Source organism: Gadus macrocephalus, chromosome 6 (assembly GCF_031168955.1).
Source record: "Gadus macrocephalus chromosome 6, ASM3116895v1".
Classification (NCBI taxonomy): Eukaryota; Metazoa; Chordata; class Actinopteri; order Gadiformes; family Gadidae; genus Gadus; species Gadus macrocephalus.
The window spans coordinates 10,207,994-10,227,044 of NC_082387.1; the positions used below are offsets into that span (position 1 = coordinate 10,207,994).

Below are 19,051 nucleotides of genomic sequence, written 5' to 3' on the forward strand. Positions count from 1 at the left end.
TTCGAATCCGAAACGACAACGCATTTTTCTCCAGTTTGGTGTTGTCGTGGCGCTATAAAATAAATACAAATATACAAATCTTTAATAGCACCGGTTTGAAATAGCCTCTATGGTTATATGCAATATATTAACCCCTTTTTTTTTAATGAAAATTGCCACATTGTCTTACTCTGAACGGCGATTGAGGTTTGCGTTTACGGCCTAAGCTTTTAATTGCTTTAGAAAAGTCAAAGTTAATTGTTAGTTAGTTAGTTGATTACGTTTCTCGATCGGAGAAAATTCTAAGCACAATTGTGAGACTACAGATGGCTCTCCGATGACCCTATAGGAACCCCATAACCCACAATGCATTCGTACCCTATCGCGCGTCGTTGCGTAATCAGACCTGTGCGTGTATGTGTTGTGGCCGTGGGGTGTGTGTGAAGAGAGAGATATTCCCCGCTGACTGACACAAGCATGGCTCCGCGATCCGCTCACTGAGCACCGCGGACGGACTCATCACGCAGCTTTCCGCAATACATCATCCAGCCATTTGAATATCAAAGTTGCAAGCGTCCAACAGAGGAGCCACCAGCACACAGAAGACGCCGCAGCTCATGAAGGAGGATGGAGGTGGAGAAGAGGGCGAACGGGTACGAGTACCCCGACAGAAACAATGCGAAGTCCGTGAACGGTAGGTGAAGATCCTTCCATCTGCAGTGAGGTTTACTTCAAACACAAACACAACACAACGCTACTTAATTTCTTTATTCAGACCACATGGCATACTTTTAACTCGAGCCGGTTCACCGCTGCTTGAATTCATCTTTATTTGCGCTCCTTATTATTATGCTTTATTAGAAGACATGTATTTATTTATTGGAATTGACATGGGCCTGTTGCAATTTACACACACACAACTGGCTTGTTGTTGCGTTCATGCATTTCCTCTCATCGCTTTACCTTTGGTGTAAAAAATGCAACGAAACAAATGACCCTTGTTACTCTAATTAACGCTTAATCCCATCTGGGCCCACACTTTTATAACCACTTGATCTGAGCGCAGTTTGGTTGATGCAAAATGTTGTGGCATTTCCAACGCATAAGATCATGGTTGTTGCATACATTTAGTGGACGTTGTACGTGGTAAAGAGTATAGAGGATATATTGTGATGAGTGTGGGATTTTCTTTGCTGGGAACAGAGCAGGAATGTTTGGGCGAGGGGTGGCAGAGATCGTAAAAGCTGAACTTTTGAACTTGGCGAAGCTGTTGAGTGTAGTCACAAAATCCGGTGTTCCCAATTACGCCACAAAAACGGGGGAAGTCTCCACATTATAAAAGGGTTTTTTAACATATCAAAGTTGGGTTTCTCGGTTGGATATAACCGCTTTAAACAGCAGGCCGCCACCATCATGTTCACATAAATCATAAGGGTTTGTGTAAATCAAAGAAAACGAAACGATAGATTAACGATTAACAATTTCTGATCGATTTACCTCTGTGGGATGATTTTATCAAATGATCCGACCTTTCCATAAACATGAACGCTTTATCTCTTCAAATATATATTTTTGTTTTTAATCTTAAATTATGAAACGTTGCAGTTTCGGTCGGGCGACAACTCTGTGAGCGTGCTTTGAGATGTGGGGAAATTTCCAGATTAATGTTCTTACACTTTGGATCTTGATCTAATGGAAATTAAGGACCAGAGCTTACATAAAGGCTAAACCGAATACATGAAGGCCGTGGTGACACCAGAGGCTGTTACGTGATGCATACCGTCGCTGGGAGAATGTCTCTTTTGTTTTTAAATGTATTGTCAATGTCGGCCCTTTTTATCCCCCGGGATTTGATCCTAAGCCCTATACCACTTAATTTAACTTAAAATACAGCATGCATTTGAATGGCCTTTTCTTCTTCCTCAAAACAAATATACATAACAAGAAGCCTCTCTTTATCATGTAATCAAAAATACCTGATGCGGATTAAAGTTACTTTATTGAAAGACAGTGGGAGGTGACATCAGTGTATGAATGTGACTGCTAGATCTGGAATCCTTGCATTCTTTGCAGCAACAGAAAGTGTGTGTGTGTGTGTGTGTGTGTGTCTGTGAAGGGTCAAAGAGAGCCCTTCCCTCCTGACCAGGTTCCCAACAGCTGTTCTAGCACGGACAGTAAAGCTTATCTGCTGGACCTTAGCTTTCCACTCAAACTCGTGGGTGTTAAACAATGGCTCCATGCCTCTGTGCTATGCCATACTTTCCACAGCTTATTGGTGATTGCTGCCTTTATCCCGTAAACGGATTTAAAGACTAAACTCAATCTACATTGATCTATACATTGACCCGTGGCAACAGAACTTTGGCTTTTCTGCTGTGTGGTCAATGGGGCGCTTGTTTTAATGTAATTGAACTCTGAGGGGTGGGTGCGGTGGTGGATATTTAGGGGTAAACTAGCTCCGGGGCCTGATGCTGCTTTCTGATGGGGTCCGGGAGACGATGGTTGGAGAAAGAAAGTGCTTTGTCAGGCCGGTGACGGTGATCCAGGGGCGGGCGGGGGTGGGTGGGTGGGTAAGTGGTTGGTGGTTGGCTGGGGAGAGGGTTTCCAGGACTGTCCTTCCCTGCAGAGGTAGAGCCGGGGGTGGGGAGGTTGTGGCTGGGGGTGGGGAGGCCGGTGCCTGGGGTGGGTAGGCTGAGTGGTGGGTGGGAGGGCCAGGATGTGGACCCCCTGTGGTGAGGCTGAATGGGGGGTTGTGGTACAGTATAGGGTGTGGGGTGGTGGAGGAGGAGGGAAGGGGGGGGGGGCACACAAACAAGCAGATGTGATCCATCATGTCTTCTTCACTTAACCCCCCATCCCTCCTTACACTCTCCTGCGTCAGCAAGACTCTCTCTCTCTCTCTGTCTCTCTGTCTCTCTCTCTCTCTGCATCTGTTTGTCTCTCATTCTTTATCTCTCGTTCTTTGTTTGTCTCGGTCTCTCCTTTCTATCTCATTATCTATGCTTGTCTCTTCCTCTTTATCCCTCTGATTCGTCTCTCTCTCCACTGATTAGGATTTCAACATCAAAGATGGTACAGGTTAAAATGATACACTGGATATTTGATTTTAAGTTATCTTATTAAACCAGCTTGTCTCTGCTATTTTGTTGATTTGATTAATAGTCTATTCATGCTGGTTGGTGTAGTCTTTGACATAATGAATTAAAAAACATGGGGAGTTATTGACACCACATTTGCAGATTTAATTTTGTAAATAAAATAATATACATTTCAGGAAGGCAAAATTGTATTCATATTTTTGTTCAAAATCAAACAGACCAACTGAGATGTAAAGAAATAGGTAGTCGTCAATGTCCTCCGCTATCAGTTTTAAACTTGTTCTTTTATCTAAACTAATGGAAAAAATATAACAAGCATAAAAATATTGAATAAAACAAATATATATATTTTTTAGAGCTGTCAAGCGATTAAAATATTTAATCGTGATTAATCGCATTAATGTCATAGTTAACTCACGATTAATCGCGATTAATCGCAAATTATTTTTCTATGCTAAATATCCCTTGATTTTTTTGTCCCATAATTCTTCTCATTTTAATTCTCTTATCAATTTGGTGAAGTGCATCGGCTTGCCTTGTGCAAATGATTTTTTATTGATAACAACATTGGCATATACTGATCAAAACAGGACGATACAAAAAAAGAGCCTATAGTGCAATTAAACGACTGCTTTGAACAAATGTCATTTGAACATTGCAGTCAGGCTACTGCTTCTTTGTTTTGAGGCAAAGAAAAAAAAAAAAAAAAAAAGTTTTTTTTATTTTTTTTTAATAAAATAATTGCGTTAATCGCGCGATAAAATCTTTAACGTCGTTAAAATTGGTTTGCGTTAACGCCGTTAATAACGCGTTTAACTGACAGCTCTAATATTTTTGTATTCAATCTTTTAACAATCGGCCTGAAATATCAAATTATATTAATTGATTATATTGACCTAAATTCATACCAAGAACTAGACCAAGAGGGGTTAGTTGGGTAGAACCCTCTTCCCCTTATCATCTGGCGCTCTCCTCTTTGCTATATTGAGCTTTCTGTGTTCCCTTTTGGACAACCCCTCTCGTGTTATGGGTTCTTAAAAATGAACTCAGAGTCCGTTAACTCGGACTAGCTGTATCGTGCTGTCTGTCGTGGAGATATGTCTGTCGTGGAGATATGACTGTCGTGGAGATGTTGTGTCTGGACAGACCACAGTGCAGAGATGGACATGTTTGGACATGCCAACTTGCGCCTCCACCAAGCCGTTACCTTCAGGAAAATGTACACATTCGGCTATTTAATAAATACAGTATGAATTGAAGGCATTTTCATCACTCGAATAAATAAATGGTATTATTGAAACTAGAATGCTTTAGATTGATTCATAGTCTTGTCCTCTTCCACTGCTATTAGAATGAAATTTTTTTAATTTGGTAATATTATTTTCCATTTACTTCATACCCCAACACGTTTTTCTGATTTCGGTTAGGATTAGAAATAAAAGTACTTTCAGAATCATGTTTATCAAAAATATTTTGGGGTAAATTATTTATACTCTATAATTTACATCCCCAATTTTTTTGCATTGAAGGGAATGAATATAAGTATTAAAAATATAAAACTTGTAAATGTATCGTTGCATTCTAAATTGTATTGATTGGCAGTAGTAGATGGACCATAAAACCAGGGTCCAGCCTTCTGACCGTGCAGAGAGGAGGGATTTGCATGGTCCTTCATCCCTCTGACCTAAGGGTTGCTAGGCAACAGGCATGGCAGTGGTCATATCTGCCTCTGTTGGAGGAGATGGCCGATCATTAGACCAGAGCCGATCCCAACACCATCACAATATAGCTTCAATGTTCTATATATAGGTGCCTATATGTTAAGGATAGGAAACATGTTGCCTAACCCTCTTATGACCTCATTACCTTTGTCACTTACCTTACCATTACCAGAAACACAGTATCCTAGCTACATGCTTGCTACGATATCCTATCATGCTGCCATTTGGCATACATCAGAAGAACAACACACTGCACTGTGGGTATTGTATCCTAACCCTTAAATAAACCGAAAATTACTCCCACAAATGTCCAAGTTGAGTTTGTTATATTTAACATTTATTTCCCCATTGGATCAATTAGTATACAAAATCATATCACAATTTGAAATGAATCCCTAGGTCATGGTAACCGTGAGCCAGGACACATTAGTTGTGATCATATGTTTTTTAGCAGTGACACAGCAAATTTGTGTTACAGTTGTTTGTGTGAGTGTGATTGTGTTATTGGTTGTGTGTATGTGGAGTTTATTGTGTCTAATATTTTTCCTGTGTTTGGTGCTCAGATGCACATATTCTATTGATCTTTCATTGATTCAAGAGGAAAATGTTACAGTTGCTCAGCTCAATATATGTATTGCATATATATATATATTTATATTATAATAACGTTTTTAAGTAACTGTCTGACGCTTAGTAAAATGTCTCAAGCATGTTGCATGTCATTTGGTTGAGATAAAAAGTGAAATGGCTTCAACGTGACTTAGGTTGAATAAGAATCAAAAATGCAGAGTTCAGTGTCACTCACTGACTTCCGGTAGTGAGAGGCAATAAGGAGTTGGAGCACCACAGGGATAAAGAATTTCCTGTGGAACATCCATGCAGCCGAGAGTCTGTGGCTGAACGTACGCTTCCGTTCAGACTGCACTCTCTGGAGCAGGCGGGAGTCCTTCTCAGGGATAGAGAGGAGCTTGGACCGCATCTTCCTCTCTGGGGCCGGCCACTAGGGCTTCCAGTTCTCCCCCCGGAATAGAATCAGGCTTCCTGATTAGTCTGTTGGGGTCCTTCTTCTCCTGCTGCCGCCCCGATACACCACAGCCTCAGAGTGTGTATTGGATTTTATATGTAGCTGGGACGTATGTGTATTTGGTTGTGTGTGTGTGTGTGTGTGTGTGTGTGTGTGTGTGTGTGTGTGTGTGTGTGTGTGTGTGTGTGTGTGTGTGTGTGTGTGTGTGTGTGTGTGTGTGTGTGTGTGTGTGTGTGTGTGTGTGTGTGTGTGTGTGTGTGTGTGTGTGTGTGTGTGTGTGTGTGTGTGCGTGCTGGGAGCTACCCATGAGATGCTGCTCCTGCTACAGCATCTCTGTCCTGACCCCTGCATGACCCAGGAAGGTATTTACAACCTTCACTTGATCCCCAGCAGCCTTTCACAGCCCAGCGCTCAACTTCTGGCCACAGCCAATCAGCAGCTGGCATTTAGAGTGTGTGTGTGTGTGTGTGTGTGTGTGTGTGTGTGTGTGTGTGTGTGTGTGTGTGTGTGTGTGTGTGTGTGTGTGTGTGTGTGTGTGTGTGTGTGTGTGTGTGTGTGTGTGTGTGTGTGTGTGTGTGTGTGTGTGTGTGTGTGTGTGTGTGTGAGACTCGGGTCGTAAACATCCATTTTCTGCCTTTACAGTTTGTGTGTGTGAGTGAGAGAGAGGGAGAGTGTGTGTGTGAGACATTTGGCCAAGCGGGTGTGTTAGTACAGTACTATTGTCAGTACTCTGTGGTATGCCACACGTCAGTAGCCAGCCATCATAAACGTTTTCAATTTGAGTTTGAATTTGGCTGGATGACTTTATGGGCAGCTGTAAAACTCTGAACTTGGTATGTCCAGTAAAAATCTCTCTGTCTGTCCCTTTCTTTGTCTCTGTATTTGCCTGTCTCTTGTCTCTTGGCCTGTGTGTGTGTGTGTGTGTGTGTGTGTGTGTGTGTGTGTGTGTGTGTGTGTGTGTGTGTGTGTGTGTGTGTGTGTGTGTGTGTGTGTGTGTGTGTGTGTGTGTGTGTGTGTGTGTGTGTGTGTGTGTGTGTGCGCGTTGCTTTTTACTTTATAGCAATTATTCTTTCAGAACAAACCAAAGCACATTATTTCACGCTGGTCCTTCACACTTATCATCACCATCAGAGGTGGTTCTCTCATTTTTATATGAGAGAAAGCTTGAGGCCGTGCTTGTGTCGTGAAGCCGATTTGGTCCTATGCGGGAGTCTGCGTCAGCGTGAGGGTGAGTTTGGCCCAGCAGCTGAGCTTGTCGTGTCAATCCACTGCAGGCTCCTTCACAGTCAACTGCCAAGCCCCTCCTCCTCCTCCCCGCCCACTTGACGGCCAACTGCTAAACTATGTGGGCGGAGCCTAATCCTTCCCATGACTACTCATTACCTTAATGTACACCGCACACGTGTGTGTGTGTGTGTGTGTGTGTGTGTGTGTGTGTGTGTGTGTGTGTGTGTGTGTGTGTGTGTGTGTGTGTGTGTGTGTGTGTGTGTGTGTGTGTGTGTGTGTGTGTGTGTGTGTGTGTGTGGAGTCTCGGAGGTCAGGCTGTGGTCACGGCCTTTCTTGTTGTCTTGTTTTGAGGAGGTGGGTGGGGGAGTGTAGGCGGGGGGACGGGGGTCCTCCGTCACCACAGGTTGACGGACTCAAAGGCCTCGTTTCCTTTCATCCGGTCGGGGGTCAGTGTTTTACAGCCCGGCTGAGTGGGCCCAGCGCACCGCCCCGGTCCACCAGCATCTGATAATAATCACACACCCACACACACGCGCCCGGGCGCGCAGACATCATTCCATGCAACATGCACAGAAAGGCCACTTTTAAAATTATATATTTTTTTTTAAAAGGAAGACAACGTTCAGTAATGGCGGTTAACGTCTGCCCCTGCTCCTCTTGGTGAATACTGTATTTTCTTCTCAGTTTAGAAAGGTTTCGTTTTAGTCCGGTAGGGTTTTCCATCGGGGGGGGGGGGGCCTTCTGACAAGCGGAGAGAGGGAAGATAGGTGAGGGAGGAGCGCGTGTGTATGCGAAGAGCAGTGTGCAGCTGAAATGGCCCTTTTCAGCTCAGGAATGCCTTTCGGGATCGATCGAGCCAGCCATAAATAGTGTGCGCTCTCAAAATTGGTCCCTCGAAATCAACAGCGGTGGACGGCTCGAGGATATGTTCTGCGTAGCCAAGAGGAGTGAGAATACGGGCTAGTGGGTAGCCAGGAGGAGAGAGTGTAGGGGCTAGTGGGTAGCCAGGAGGAGAGAGTGTAGGGGCTAGTGGGTAGCCAGGAGGAGAGAGTGTAGGGGCTAGTGGGTAGCCAGGAGGAGAGAGTGTAGGGGCTAGTGGGTAGCCAGGAGGAGAGAGTGTAGGGGCTAGTGGGTAGCCAGGAGGAGAGAGTGTAGGGGCTAGTGGGTAGCCAGGAGGAGAGAGTGTAGGGGCTAGTGGGTAGCCAGGAGGAGAGAGTGTAGGGCCTGGTTGATTGCCCCAAGAGAGTGTGGGACTGTTGAAGGAGGGGTTCTGTTGTTGCTGAACTTGACGCTGCCTGACGGGCGCATGCTTCCGCCGGGATGCGGGGGCGGTGGCAGGGGAAGAAGAAAAGAGAAGACATTGTGGTTGTGCCGTGTTACACCACAGGGTCAGGGGTCGTTCTGGGGGTCAGAGGGATGATGGTGGAGCAGCCTGTGGAGTCAACACTTGAGTTCCTACACAATCTGTCGGGGGGGGGGGGGGGTGCTGGAGGATATGGCTAGTTGGGATCCTTGTCACCCCTAGACAGGAGGGGTTTGGGGGGTAGGGATGGAGGGGATGGAGGGGATGGAGGGGAGCGGGCTAGTGGTATTGGGTATCATTTGAAATTGCATCGTTCTGATTTGACTTGGACGGTCTCGTTTAGTGGTAAAGGATGGTTGGTTGGATGTTCAGTCGACCTGGTAGCTCGCCTGCTGTTGGGCGAGCTACCAGCAGCAGGCAGCTCGCCCCTACCTGCTGCTGAAGGATGGGTCTTGACCTCAAACATTCCTGCAAGTTATTTGGCATTTGTCATTATGAGATATTCAGGAAAAATCAAACGTGGCCTATTGCTGAAATCGCGACGAGGTGTGATCGATTTGGGTAATGGACGAGTCTTACTCATGCTTCAACACAACCATCTCCATAACTTTGTCCATGATAATTCTTTGGAATTTTTATGGGATGTTTGGAAATTAAACCACCATCCACAATGTTCGTTTAAGCCATGTTTGTATGAGTCACTCTTTTAATGACGAGATGGCGATTGCAATTTGCTTGAGTTCTGGTTTTGAGAATCAGGACTGGGTTGTTGGTGTCCAAAACGGTGGGGAATGGAATTGGTTACTGTGTGGGGAACTGTGTAGACAAAATAATTTCCTTAGCTTAAAAACAAGTTAAATATATCTCTATCTATCCTGGTTGTGTGGTCCCTCACGTCTTCTACTTTAAGAAATCGTCCTGCGATGGCTGAGCATGGTAAAACTTATGCTGCACTTTTCATCCGCCGTCTTTGTGAACACGTGCGCGCCACCTGGTGGTAGAGATCGATATACTGGCATGATTCGGTGTTTGACTAAATATCAAACCGGTTTTAAATATTTTATTCTGGCCCAATCCTGAATGGAACTCCACTAGAACTACGTACATGAGCTGAGAAGTGACCAATGGCCGGACGATGTCCTATCGGTGCATAGATCTGCAGGAACCGCTTAGAGCAGGGCTCCAGACTAACTTTTTCCTTGGGTGCACTGGTGCGCCTACATTTTTTATTTGGGTGCACCAGCACGTATTTATGGTGCACCCAAGTTTTGAGTTGTTGAGCTGTATCTCTCATAAAGAATATCGTCAGACAATGCCAAGGGATCGGTTCTGTCCCGAAAAACCCTCTGTCTCCGGAGAGACGCCTGTACGATAAGTGCGCCGAGGTCCATGGGAACACCCACAAATGGTGACGCCATTATCGGAGGAGGGGCTAGGAAGCTGCGCACGCCGATATAAGTAGCCGATCTCCGGGTAGACTCGCTGAAAAGCTGCTCCCGACCAGGTTTGGTTGCGAGCGTAAGTCACCATGGTGATACAGTGACGCTTAAAGAGATCGACTTTCATGGTACAGCTAACCCAGGCTTTCAGCTCAACATACCTCGCTAAGTTAACCCTCTAATCGAGCTTCGTAGTACAGGCCCCTGGATTGGGCTTTGCGGGTTTGTTTGCCGGCGTTGCTATTGTTACTGGTCTTGCGTGTTCCAACGGTTTATTAGGTATCTAATAAATCGCTGTCTAATCAAAACTTCCTTCACTGCCTCTTCCGTGTTCATTACAATATTATGAATAGACTGCTCTGTAAAAAAAAAAAAATAATAATAATTATACCAGATACATTTTCAGTCGCACCGGTGCGCCCAAATAAAATATTTGGTCGCACTACCCCGAATTCTAGGCGCATGTGCGCCCAAATTAGGCGCACTCTGGAGCCCTGGCTTAGAGATGACCTCCATTTCAAGTTTAACGATGGTTGGTCATGTGTGCGACAGTGAACAACATAGACATTTTTAATGGCCATGATATGCATGACAATCAGGCTTCCTCAACTTTGCATTTCAGGTGAGGAATAAAAAAAAATGTTAAACTGTTAGTCGCTGCAGGAGCCCTGGCAGTGCTTCCTTCAGGTCCTCAAAGAACCACTCCAAGCAGCGCGCCACAACATACTGCTAAACATGACCTGTACCAGGTGGTCTTCCCCATAGACCCCCTCCATCTGTTCAAAGTGTGCCTCTCCAAGACCCCCCCCCTGCCGCCCCCCACACACACACACAACACTCCACTCCTCCGTCGAGAGGGGAACAGATCAAGTGTTGCCCCAGGACACACACACACACACACACACACACACACACACACACACACACACACACACACACACACACACACACACACACACACACACACACACACACACACACACACACACACACACCTACCTTCCAACGTAGCAGGGACAATGGCGTATCTGTTTGTTCAACGTTTCCTCCCATCCATCTCACCGCCGTCACTGGGCTAGGAGGGGGGGGGGGGGGGGTGGTAGCGGGTCTGATCGATTGGTGAGATTTGACATGGCTCACATCCCACCAGTACTGTATTATCTAACTGTAGATGGGGGGGGGGGGGGGGCGAGGGGCGCATGTTGTTGTTGTTGAATCGCGTCGTCAGCACGTCCGTCATGGAGACTCGGTTGCTGACTCATCACTCACCTGCTCTGTCATGAACCCCTTCCTTTTTCGGTCCTGTTCTTCCCCTCCTCCCCCACCTTCCCCACACTCTTCTTTACCCCCCGCTGCACCACCACCACCACCATACACCACCTCTCCACCATCCCCCAACGTCTTCCTAAATTTGGGACAGGGTTTTATAGATGGGTCAGCGGGAGAGGGAGAGAGAGAGGCATGAAGGAAGAGAAGGATGCATGGATGGATAGGAAAATGAATGGCGAGGAGGAACAGGGAGAGGGAAGGATGGATGAGGGAGGTGAGGGTGGGGGTGGATGAGAGGGGGATGCGGGGAGGAGTTGGCCGCGTGGCGGGAAGGTATAGACGGTGGCCGCTGGCCAGCCGCCAGTGCTACTCGGGTGGCGGGGAGACGTGCCCCTCGGCTGGCCAAGCGGAACCCTGGCCATCTGGGGTGTAGGGGCCTGGTCCCCCTCGTACTGGGGGGGCTTGGGGTCCGAGCTGGGGGCGGCGGGGGGGGCAGGGGTCCGGGTTGGTTCTGGTGGGGAGCAGTTGGGAGTGACACACGAGGCGATGTTAATGGCCTTGGGGACGAGGGGGGGTTAGGGTGGGGGGGGGGTGGGGGGGGGGCGCGTATCATTCACATGCTGTACTTTGAAAGAGAACGGGGTATGTTGCATGCACATTAATCACCCGCTGCACGGTGGGTCCGTGGCTCTAACCGCCGCAGCCACCGAGGCTGCGCTCTCAATGGAGAACATGATCTCCACGCCGCCGTCTCTATGGAGCATCGCTGGCCTCTGTCTAGTCACACGCCCCCCTTACAAGCACCCACCAATCGCTGACTTATGGAAAGCCAGTACACACATCTATACAACGTGTATAGTCTGTTTACACGTTTTAAATAGAAGCAAGCCTGTTTGAATCCTGATTAAACCAAATTATTTTGCTTTTTCCTTTAGTGTTATGTGCAGATTTCTGCATTGTGTAAGGCCTAAAAAAAAAAAAAGTTTGGTTCCTGTTGGTTGTCAGTTGAGGTCATGGGTAGGTAGGGAATTTATTTTATTTTTTCCAGCGGCAGCGAATGATAGGTAGGTTGTTTTCATTTAAAAACGAAAAATTTCGCTCATCCTTGTACAGAATGAAGAGGTGCTGTACCAAAACGTGATTATAGTTTGCATAAAAAAAAAAAAAAAAGAGCTTTTTTTTTTAAAGCTCATAAAATAATTTGGGTCGCACATAAATTGACAGGGTCGGTCGGAAACCGGAACCAAACACATTTTTTTTTTTAGGCCTAAAGAGTCGGGAAGTCCAGTATTGAATCGTAGTTTAATCGGTATGTGTGCACGGGTAAACCCGCACGGAAACAAGCATCATACCCTCTAGTAACTTACCCGTCTTCAGCCTTTCAGACGCCGGACACTAGTATGTTCATTCATTCAACGCCCGCGCATGAACCGGTGAACTGGGAACAATTGAATGCGCCGCGATGATGGGCATGTTGGCCATGGCTGGCGTTGCACACCTGCCTCCGTAACGCGTCCCAGGCACCCCAGCGGCGCTGACACAGGCAGCCGCATCGGGCGCGGTCTGGGTGGTGTGTTGATGATGAGGCGACTGTGTCGGAGGGGTGGGGGGGGGGGGGGGCTGGGGCTGAGGATTTAAAGGTCATAGGTTAAAGATGCACACAAAGACCGAGAGCGGAGGAGGAGTGTGCCCTGGGGTGGGAGTGCTCGCTAGGCTGCAGGGACAGCAGCAGAGACCACACACTGAAGCAAAGAGGGAGAGAGAGAGAGAGATCCTTTCTCCTCCTCCTCTCTGGTCCTTGGGTCTATTGTCCACTAACACCTCCTGGCTCTCCTGCACCTTCTCCTGTTACTCCTGGTCGTGTTTGGGAGGGGTCTGAAAAAAGGCTTAATGGGATATAAAAGAAGAGATATGTACAGTGGAGGTAAGTGTGGATAAAAACTGGCTATATATATATAGATATACCAAAAGTTCTCCTACGGAACCATGTTTAAAGAATAAATGTGGTTCTTCCCTTTCATCACAACGCTACCGTAGTGTTTGTGTGTGTCAGGCTGATGCGTATTCTGATTGGGGAAGTGTCATCAATTATTATTGATAAGGCATTCAGCCTGCAATTAGTGGCCGCCTTGACATGAAATTAAGATATCCTCCTTGTTGTCATGGAGATAAGCATCTTGAGCAGATGAGGCCTAAAAGGTTTCACATTATCATGTTTTTTCTATTAGGCAAGAGCTGAAAGATATCAGCGTTTGTTTGATATCTGAGTGATTTGTTTATGAAATGTACAGTGTCTTCATTCTGTTGATTCGATTCCTGTGGTAAGGCGAGGGTTTGCTGTGTGATTTAAGATGAAATCGAAATTATAGTAACAAAATGACTTCAAATGTATTTGTATGTTTATGTATAACGTATAAAGATGTCTTATACCTTTAAAGGTCTTGCTAAAAGCAGTTATTGGAGATATATTTATTTAATTTAATATAATATTTTTTGGGGGGTCCAAAAGCAGCAGTACGTTGTTAATATTAGCGATTTGGAAGTGGTAACGGCAGGTGTATGAAATATGGTGAGAAAGTGTGTTTGTGTTAATACCTGGGACTGGAAGGATCTTGGTTAATGTAGTGATCGGAAAGTGATCATTGGATCTCTGCCAGAATGCCGCTCCATAAGGCGTGCGCGTGCTTCAGTGCACGTGGACCGTGCACTGCCCTGAGCTCCTTGGGGCACACGTGCTGTCCTGTGGGGCATGTTGGTCCGTGAATGGGGCACGTGCCTTTGAACACATTGTGTGTGTGTGTGTGTGTGTGTGTGTGTGTGTGTGTGTGCTCTAGGGAGAACATATGCCACTGTTGACCGGGGGTTTCAGGGGATGGCTGGGTTGGCGTGTGTCGGGTCAGGGGGTGTCCAGCTGTTGATAGCAGGGTGGTACTCTGGGTTAGGGCGGGGGGGGGGGGGGGGCGAGCGGTCTTCAGATCTGTGTGGATGTCTGTATGATGGAGCTTAGTGTGTGTGTGTGTGTGTGTGTGTGTGTGTAAAAGAGTCTGTAAGTGGCTGTGTGTGTGAGAGAGATTCGAAAGGGGCAGTGTGTGAGTAGGGCTAGTGTGTTTGTGTGAGTCTGTTAGGGGTAGTGTGGGTCTGTAAGGGGCTGTGTGTGTGTGTGTGTGTGTGTGTGTGTGTGTGTGTGTGTGTGTGTGTGTGTGTGTGTGTGTGTGTGTGTGTGTGTGTGTGTGTGTGTGTGTGTGTGTGTGTGTGTGTGTGTGTGTGTGTGTGTGTGTGTGTGTGTGTGTGTGTGTGTGTGTGGGGTGGTGGGTGATGTGCAGATGGCGTGTCCTAGTGGAGCTGGAGATGATGGCGTTGGGCTTCCATACACCAGGCACACGCCGGAGACAAAGGGGAGGGTATACTGTGCTATGGCGGGGGCGGTCAACACAAGGGAGGGGGGGGGGGGGTAATTCTATTGATCAAAAGAAGCTCATACATCAACTATTGGTCATGCATCAAGTATTGGTCGTTCATCCTCAAAGAGTCTTAAAGAATGAAGCCTTTTGTAAAGAATTATTCCGTTCTACAGGATTGAATCTATTTCTAATTAGTTCTCCCTTTTGAGAAATTCACACAGAAGGACTGATCTTAATTATTCACGTATTATCATCTCGTGTTATAGATATATCGTTTGTTATTCCAATACAATGAACATTATACTACTATTCTGGAAGTAAATCTGTGCCATCGGATTTTGTAACTAAAAAGCGATTGAATTCTAAGCACTGAATATTTTTGCATTGAAATAACATATCTTTTTTTTTTTGCCTCTGAATACAACTCTTTACAATTTTCAACAAATCATTTTCACCTTTTATTTTGCAATGTCAAAAAGTATTTTCAATGTCACAAAGGAAAATCCAACGTATGAAATTCAGTGTTAACATCCGGGGACCCAAGGAAGAGCAATCCATCCTAGATGCTAGATCGCAGTCAAGCAAGGAGAGCGGGAACAAGAGCGTCATTCGCTGGTTCTTTCTTACAAACGTTAGGTCTAAACAGCATTTTACACAGTAGCCTATAATTGGAAATGCTCAAAGGTAAATCAACGTCATTAAACACTGACTGCAGCTTTTTATGGGGAGAGACGGTGGTGGACCTTACTAAACACCCTATCCATTGTATCGGTCTGTAAAATGCTAATAAAATATAATGTATTAATTAAGCACATTTAATATCAAGGTGAGGGGGGGGATCATATATTTTATTCATATTTTGTTATAATGCACACCGTTTTTTGTTTTTTTTTGCATTATGAAATAAACAATGAACTAACGCTTGTATGTGAACTGCGTGTGAGATTGCACTGACCTGGCTGGATTTACATGCAGCGTAAGGGTAATTGTATTGGGTTAAGGAGCCCAATTCATTCGGGCACCAATTTGGGGCGATCCGAGGTCCCTTGGCCTACATTTGGGGTGTTGCTGGGGCGATCTGAAGCCCACTGTGGAACGAGAGCACAGAGCCGACAGTATTGGGCAACTTAAGCGGCAGCAGCTTATAGTTCCAGCGGAAGCAAGGCGTGCATGTCTACTAGGGCTGTAACGATACGCGTATCGAAACCGAAATCGCGACACTCAAAGCCACAAACCTGTCTCGCGGTGTGAGGAGGCAGAAGCGCGATATGCCCTTTCTAACTCTCCGGTCAAAATGTCCGATTGAAATTTGCTAATAATTGTCTGAATAATAGTCTGCTGACAGCGCCCCCCCCTATGCCTTAAGTATGCGACGAGATGCCCTCTCTGTGATGACCGCTCTCCGTGGCTACGGAGGATTGCATTTCTCCACAGCCGTCGATTGTCCTCATATGCGATATGAACGACATTTATCCAGAGTGGGAGTTGACTGGCAGTTTGTCTGCTTATAGGTCGGAATGAAGCGGCCACCGATTATTGACAGGATGGGTACTTTATTCTACCGGACTCGTTCGCTTCTTCACTAGTCACACGCGCTACCGCTCGCTCTCTTCGCTCGTCCACTCACTCGCTGACGTCACTCACACACGCATACGCACACTGCCAATCTCGCGCACACACATATGCTACTCGTAACACTATGCCTCGTTATTGCGACGTTCATGTTAAAGACGTTCATGTTTTTCCCCATCTATTGAAAGTTAGGCTATTAAACATGTTGTATTCTATACGGCCTGATTATGTCATTATTTAAGCCACATAGCCTAATAAGAAGCGCTAATAAGGATATTTGACTAAACCAACCAAACAGTTGAGGGTTTTTGCCTACCAGCAAAAAGCATCCTCCAACTGCAATCTTTGTTTATTTCTTTATTAATTTAGCTATAGGCCTACTTTAATAGTATTCTTTCTGTTCAAATCTGTCAAATTATTTGTTATCAAATGTTACATAAAGTTAATTGGTATATCAGTGTTGTTTAAATAAAATGCTTTTTAAATTTAAAAAAATCGTGGGATGTATTGAACCGTGGGTCAAAAATCGTGATACAAACCGAATCGTGAGTTTCTGTATCGTTACAGCCCTAATGTCTACGCCTCAAACTCGTGCATGTTGCAGAAAATGTGCAACAGCGCCCCCTGGGGTCACTTTTCAGTGGGAAGCAGAATTCTGTGTAACACCCGTTTGCTCTCCTTGCTTGACCGCTATCTAGCATCTAGGATCGATTGCTCTTCCTTGGGTCCCGTGAATTTTGCAGCTGACTTTGCCATGTTGAATTTGGAAACATTAAAAATATCTAAGTTGAATTTCTTAACGCTGATTATTGATTTAGAATTTTTTTAACATTGAAAAATAAAGCTGAAAATTATTTATTGACAATTTTATGAGTTAAATTCAGGGGCAAAAAATCCAGATACGTTATTTCAATGCATAAATATTCAGTGCTTGGAATTCAATGGCTTTTTATTTTCAAAATCCGATGGCACCGATTTACTTCAATATAATACACATCAAGGTATTTTTGAGGGATAGAGAGGTACCCACCTGTGTGTGTGTGTGTGTACGTGTTTTCTGATTTTCCTAATGTGTGTATTGTTTCTTGCAGGTTTCTACGGTGACCATGCGCTAGAAGGGGAGCAGAATGACAGCTTGGGTGAGTTCAAATAACTTTCTCACAATTCGTTTTCATCCATCATGAGATTAGTGAGGGGTATATATATATCATATCAGCAATTTTTTTGTCAATAATACCTACCTAATTAAACAGTCATTGAAGAATCTATTTTGTTGATACATTATGTAGAAATTAGGAGAAATGCAAACGTCTACCGCATCATGCATTCAATTAATAACATCACGTAATCAGGCAATTCAAATCAATTTCAAGATATCTCTTTAGTGTTGTTAGAAACAAACAGGGCTGCCTTCGATCACATGGGATTTAAATGTAAAACTGATGGGTTTCGGTTGCACCGGAAGGGGTTCTTATAAATATGTTATGGTTGGCAGGGCCAAAAACATCTAAGCAAAGCCTGCCCTCTAGCGGAACAATTGCACACTGAGACAATGCAGTTACATTTATTTTAAATCCACAAGAGGGCAGTATTATTCAACGATAGCGCCCGGGTAATCTTTGGCTCCTCAACATCAAGAGCAAACCAGCGCAATTATATGGATACGCCTAGTATAACATGTAGAAATGGTGGCTAAATTAAGTCACTAAATGTAGTGAGTTAACTCTCCAAATTGCTACCCTGGCACAACCAAAGGCACAAATTCTTCCTCTTTGTTACCTTCTTCAAAATTCAAGACTCTTGGATGCACACAAATACATAATTTAACATAATAACATAATAAATTAATTTTACTTAACGTGTGTCTAATTTCGGTAATATGCTGTAGGTTGTTGGCTTTTTTTTGTGTGCCACTATGAGCAATGATACATTCCATAGGTTGCTTATGAATTTGTCATATTGCATGGTCTCTATATGCAGAGCCTCTATAGCAGTGAATCCTGGCAGTGGCCACGTTTTGATTTTTAAAATGGAAAGTTCAACCTGGCCTTCTCCAATCAGAAGAGAGCAGTAGGTATTAGGCAGCCAGGAAGTGATGGTGTCAAAAAGGAAGTTCCGGTGGCCAGAGAGGATGTTGTCATGCGAAAGACAGAAAGTTGTGAGCATCAGACCTGGAGAGAAAGTGGTGGTTGCAAAATAGGAAGAGGAAGGGCTGGTCTTCAGACAGGAAATGCTGGGACTCCGACAGGAAGTTAAGCTGGTAAGCGATGAAGAGGTCTGGGTCCAACAGGAATGAGGAGGATTTGCCGAGGGTTGGAGAGGAAATGTAGTCGGCTAGGGAGGCTGTCGTGGGGGTCAGACAGGAAGAAGATGTGGTTGGGGTCATGCAGGAATTGGTCGGGGGGGGGGGGGTTTGGTCCAATGTTAAGGTCCAGGTTCAGGCTCAGGTCGCCAGTGACCGCCCTCGGCCCGGTGCCAGGTGGCGTCGCACTCTGGGGTCAGAGGTCACATTCAGTTCAGTTCAGAAACTGCCAACACACCCATGCTGACCTCACCATGACTCCTCTCTGACCTCTCTCTCTCAAACACACACACACACACACACACACACACACACACACACACACACACACACACACACACACACACACACACACACACACACACACACACACACACACACACACACACACACACACACACACACCTGAAAGGCCATCCAGGGCCTCTATAAACCTTGGTTGGAGTGTGGGGGAGGAGAAGCTATTAAATGTGTGCACGTAAAGAAAGAGCTGGATTGTTGCTGGGCTCAGGATGAGCTGTGGATTTATGGAGCTGAGGGGCCAATGAGCTGTAAACATGAGGGGGTGGCCTGACCAGCACTCTCTCTCTCCCTGCCTCTGTCTCTCAACCTCTCTCTCTCGTTTGGTCACTCTTTCTCTTTCTTTCTCTCTGACTGTCTGATCCGTCTCTCACCCCTCAGCAGAGATGTCCTGGTACACACAGTGGGCAAGGGTG

At 45.5% G+C, this 19,051-nt stretch overlaps 1 protein-coding gene across 1 annotated transcript in view; it reads left to right on the top strand.

Annotated features, from left to right (window-relative positions):
- Positions 1-372: 372 nt before the first annotated feature.
- nr6a1a (nuclear receptor subfamily 6, group A, member 1a) overlaps positions 373-19,051 on the top strand; it is a 70,742-nt gene continuing 52,063 nt past the window's right edge. Inside the window, exons 1-2 of the mRNA XM_060053989.1 lie at positions 373-673; positions 17,125-17,172. Of these exons, the coding sequence (XP_059909972.1) occupies positions 607-673; positions 17,125-17,172 (115 nt within the window). The 5' untranslated portion in view covers positions 373-606. The remainder of the gene's footprint in view (positions 674-17,124; positions 17,173-19,051) is intronic.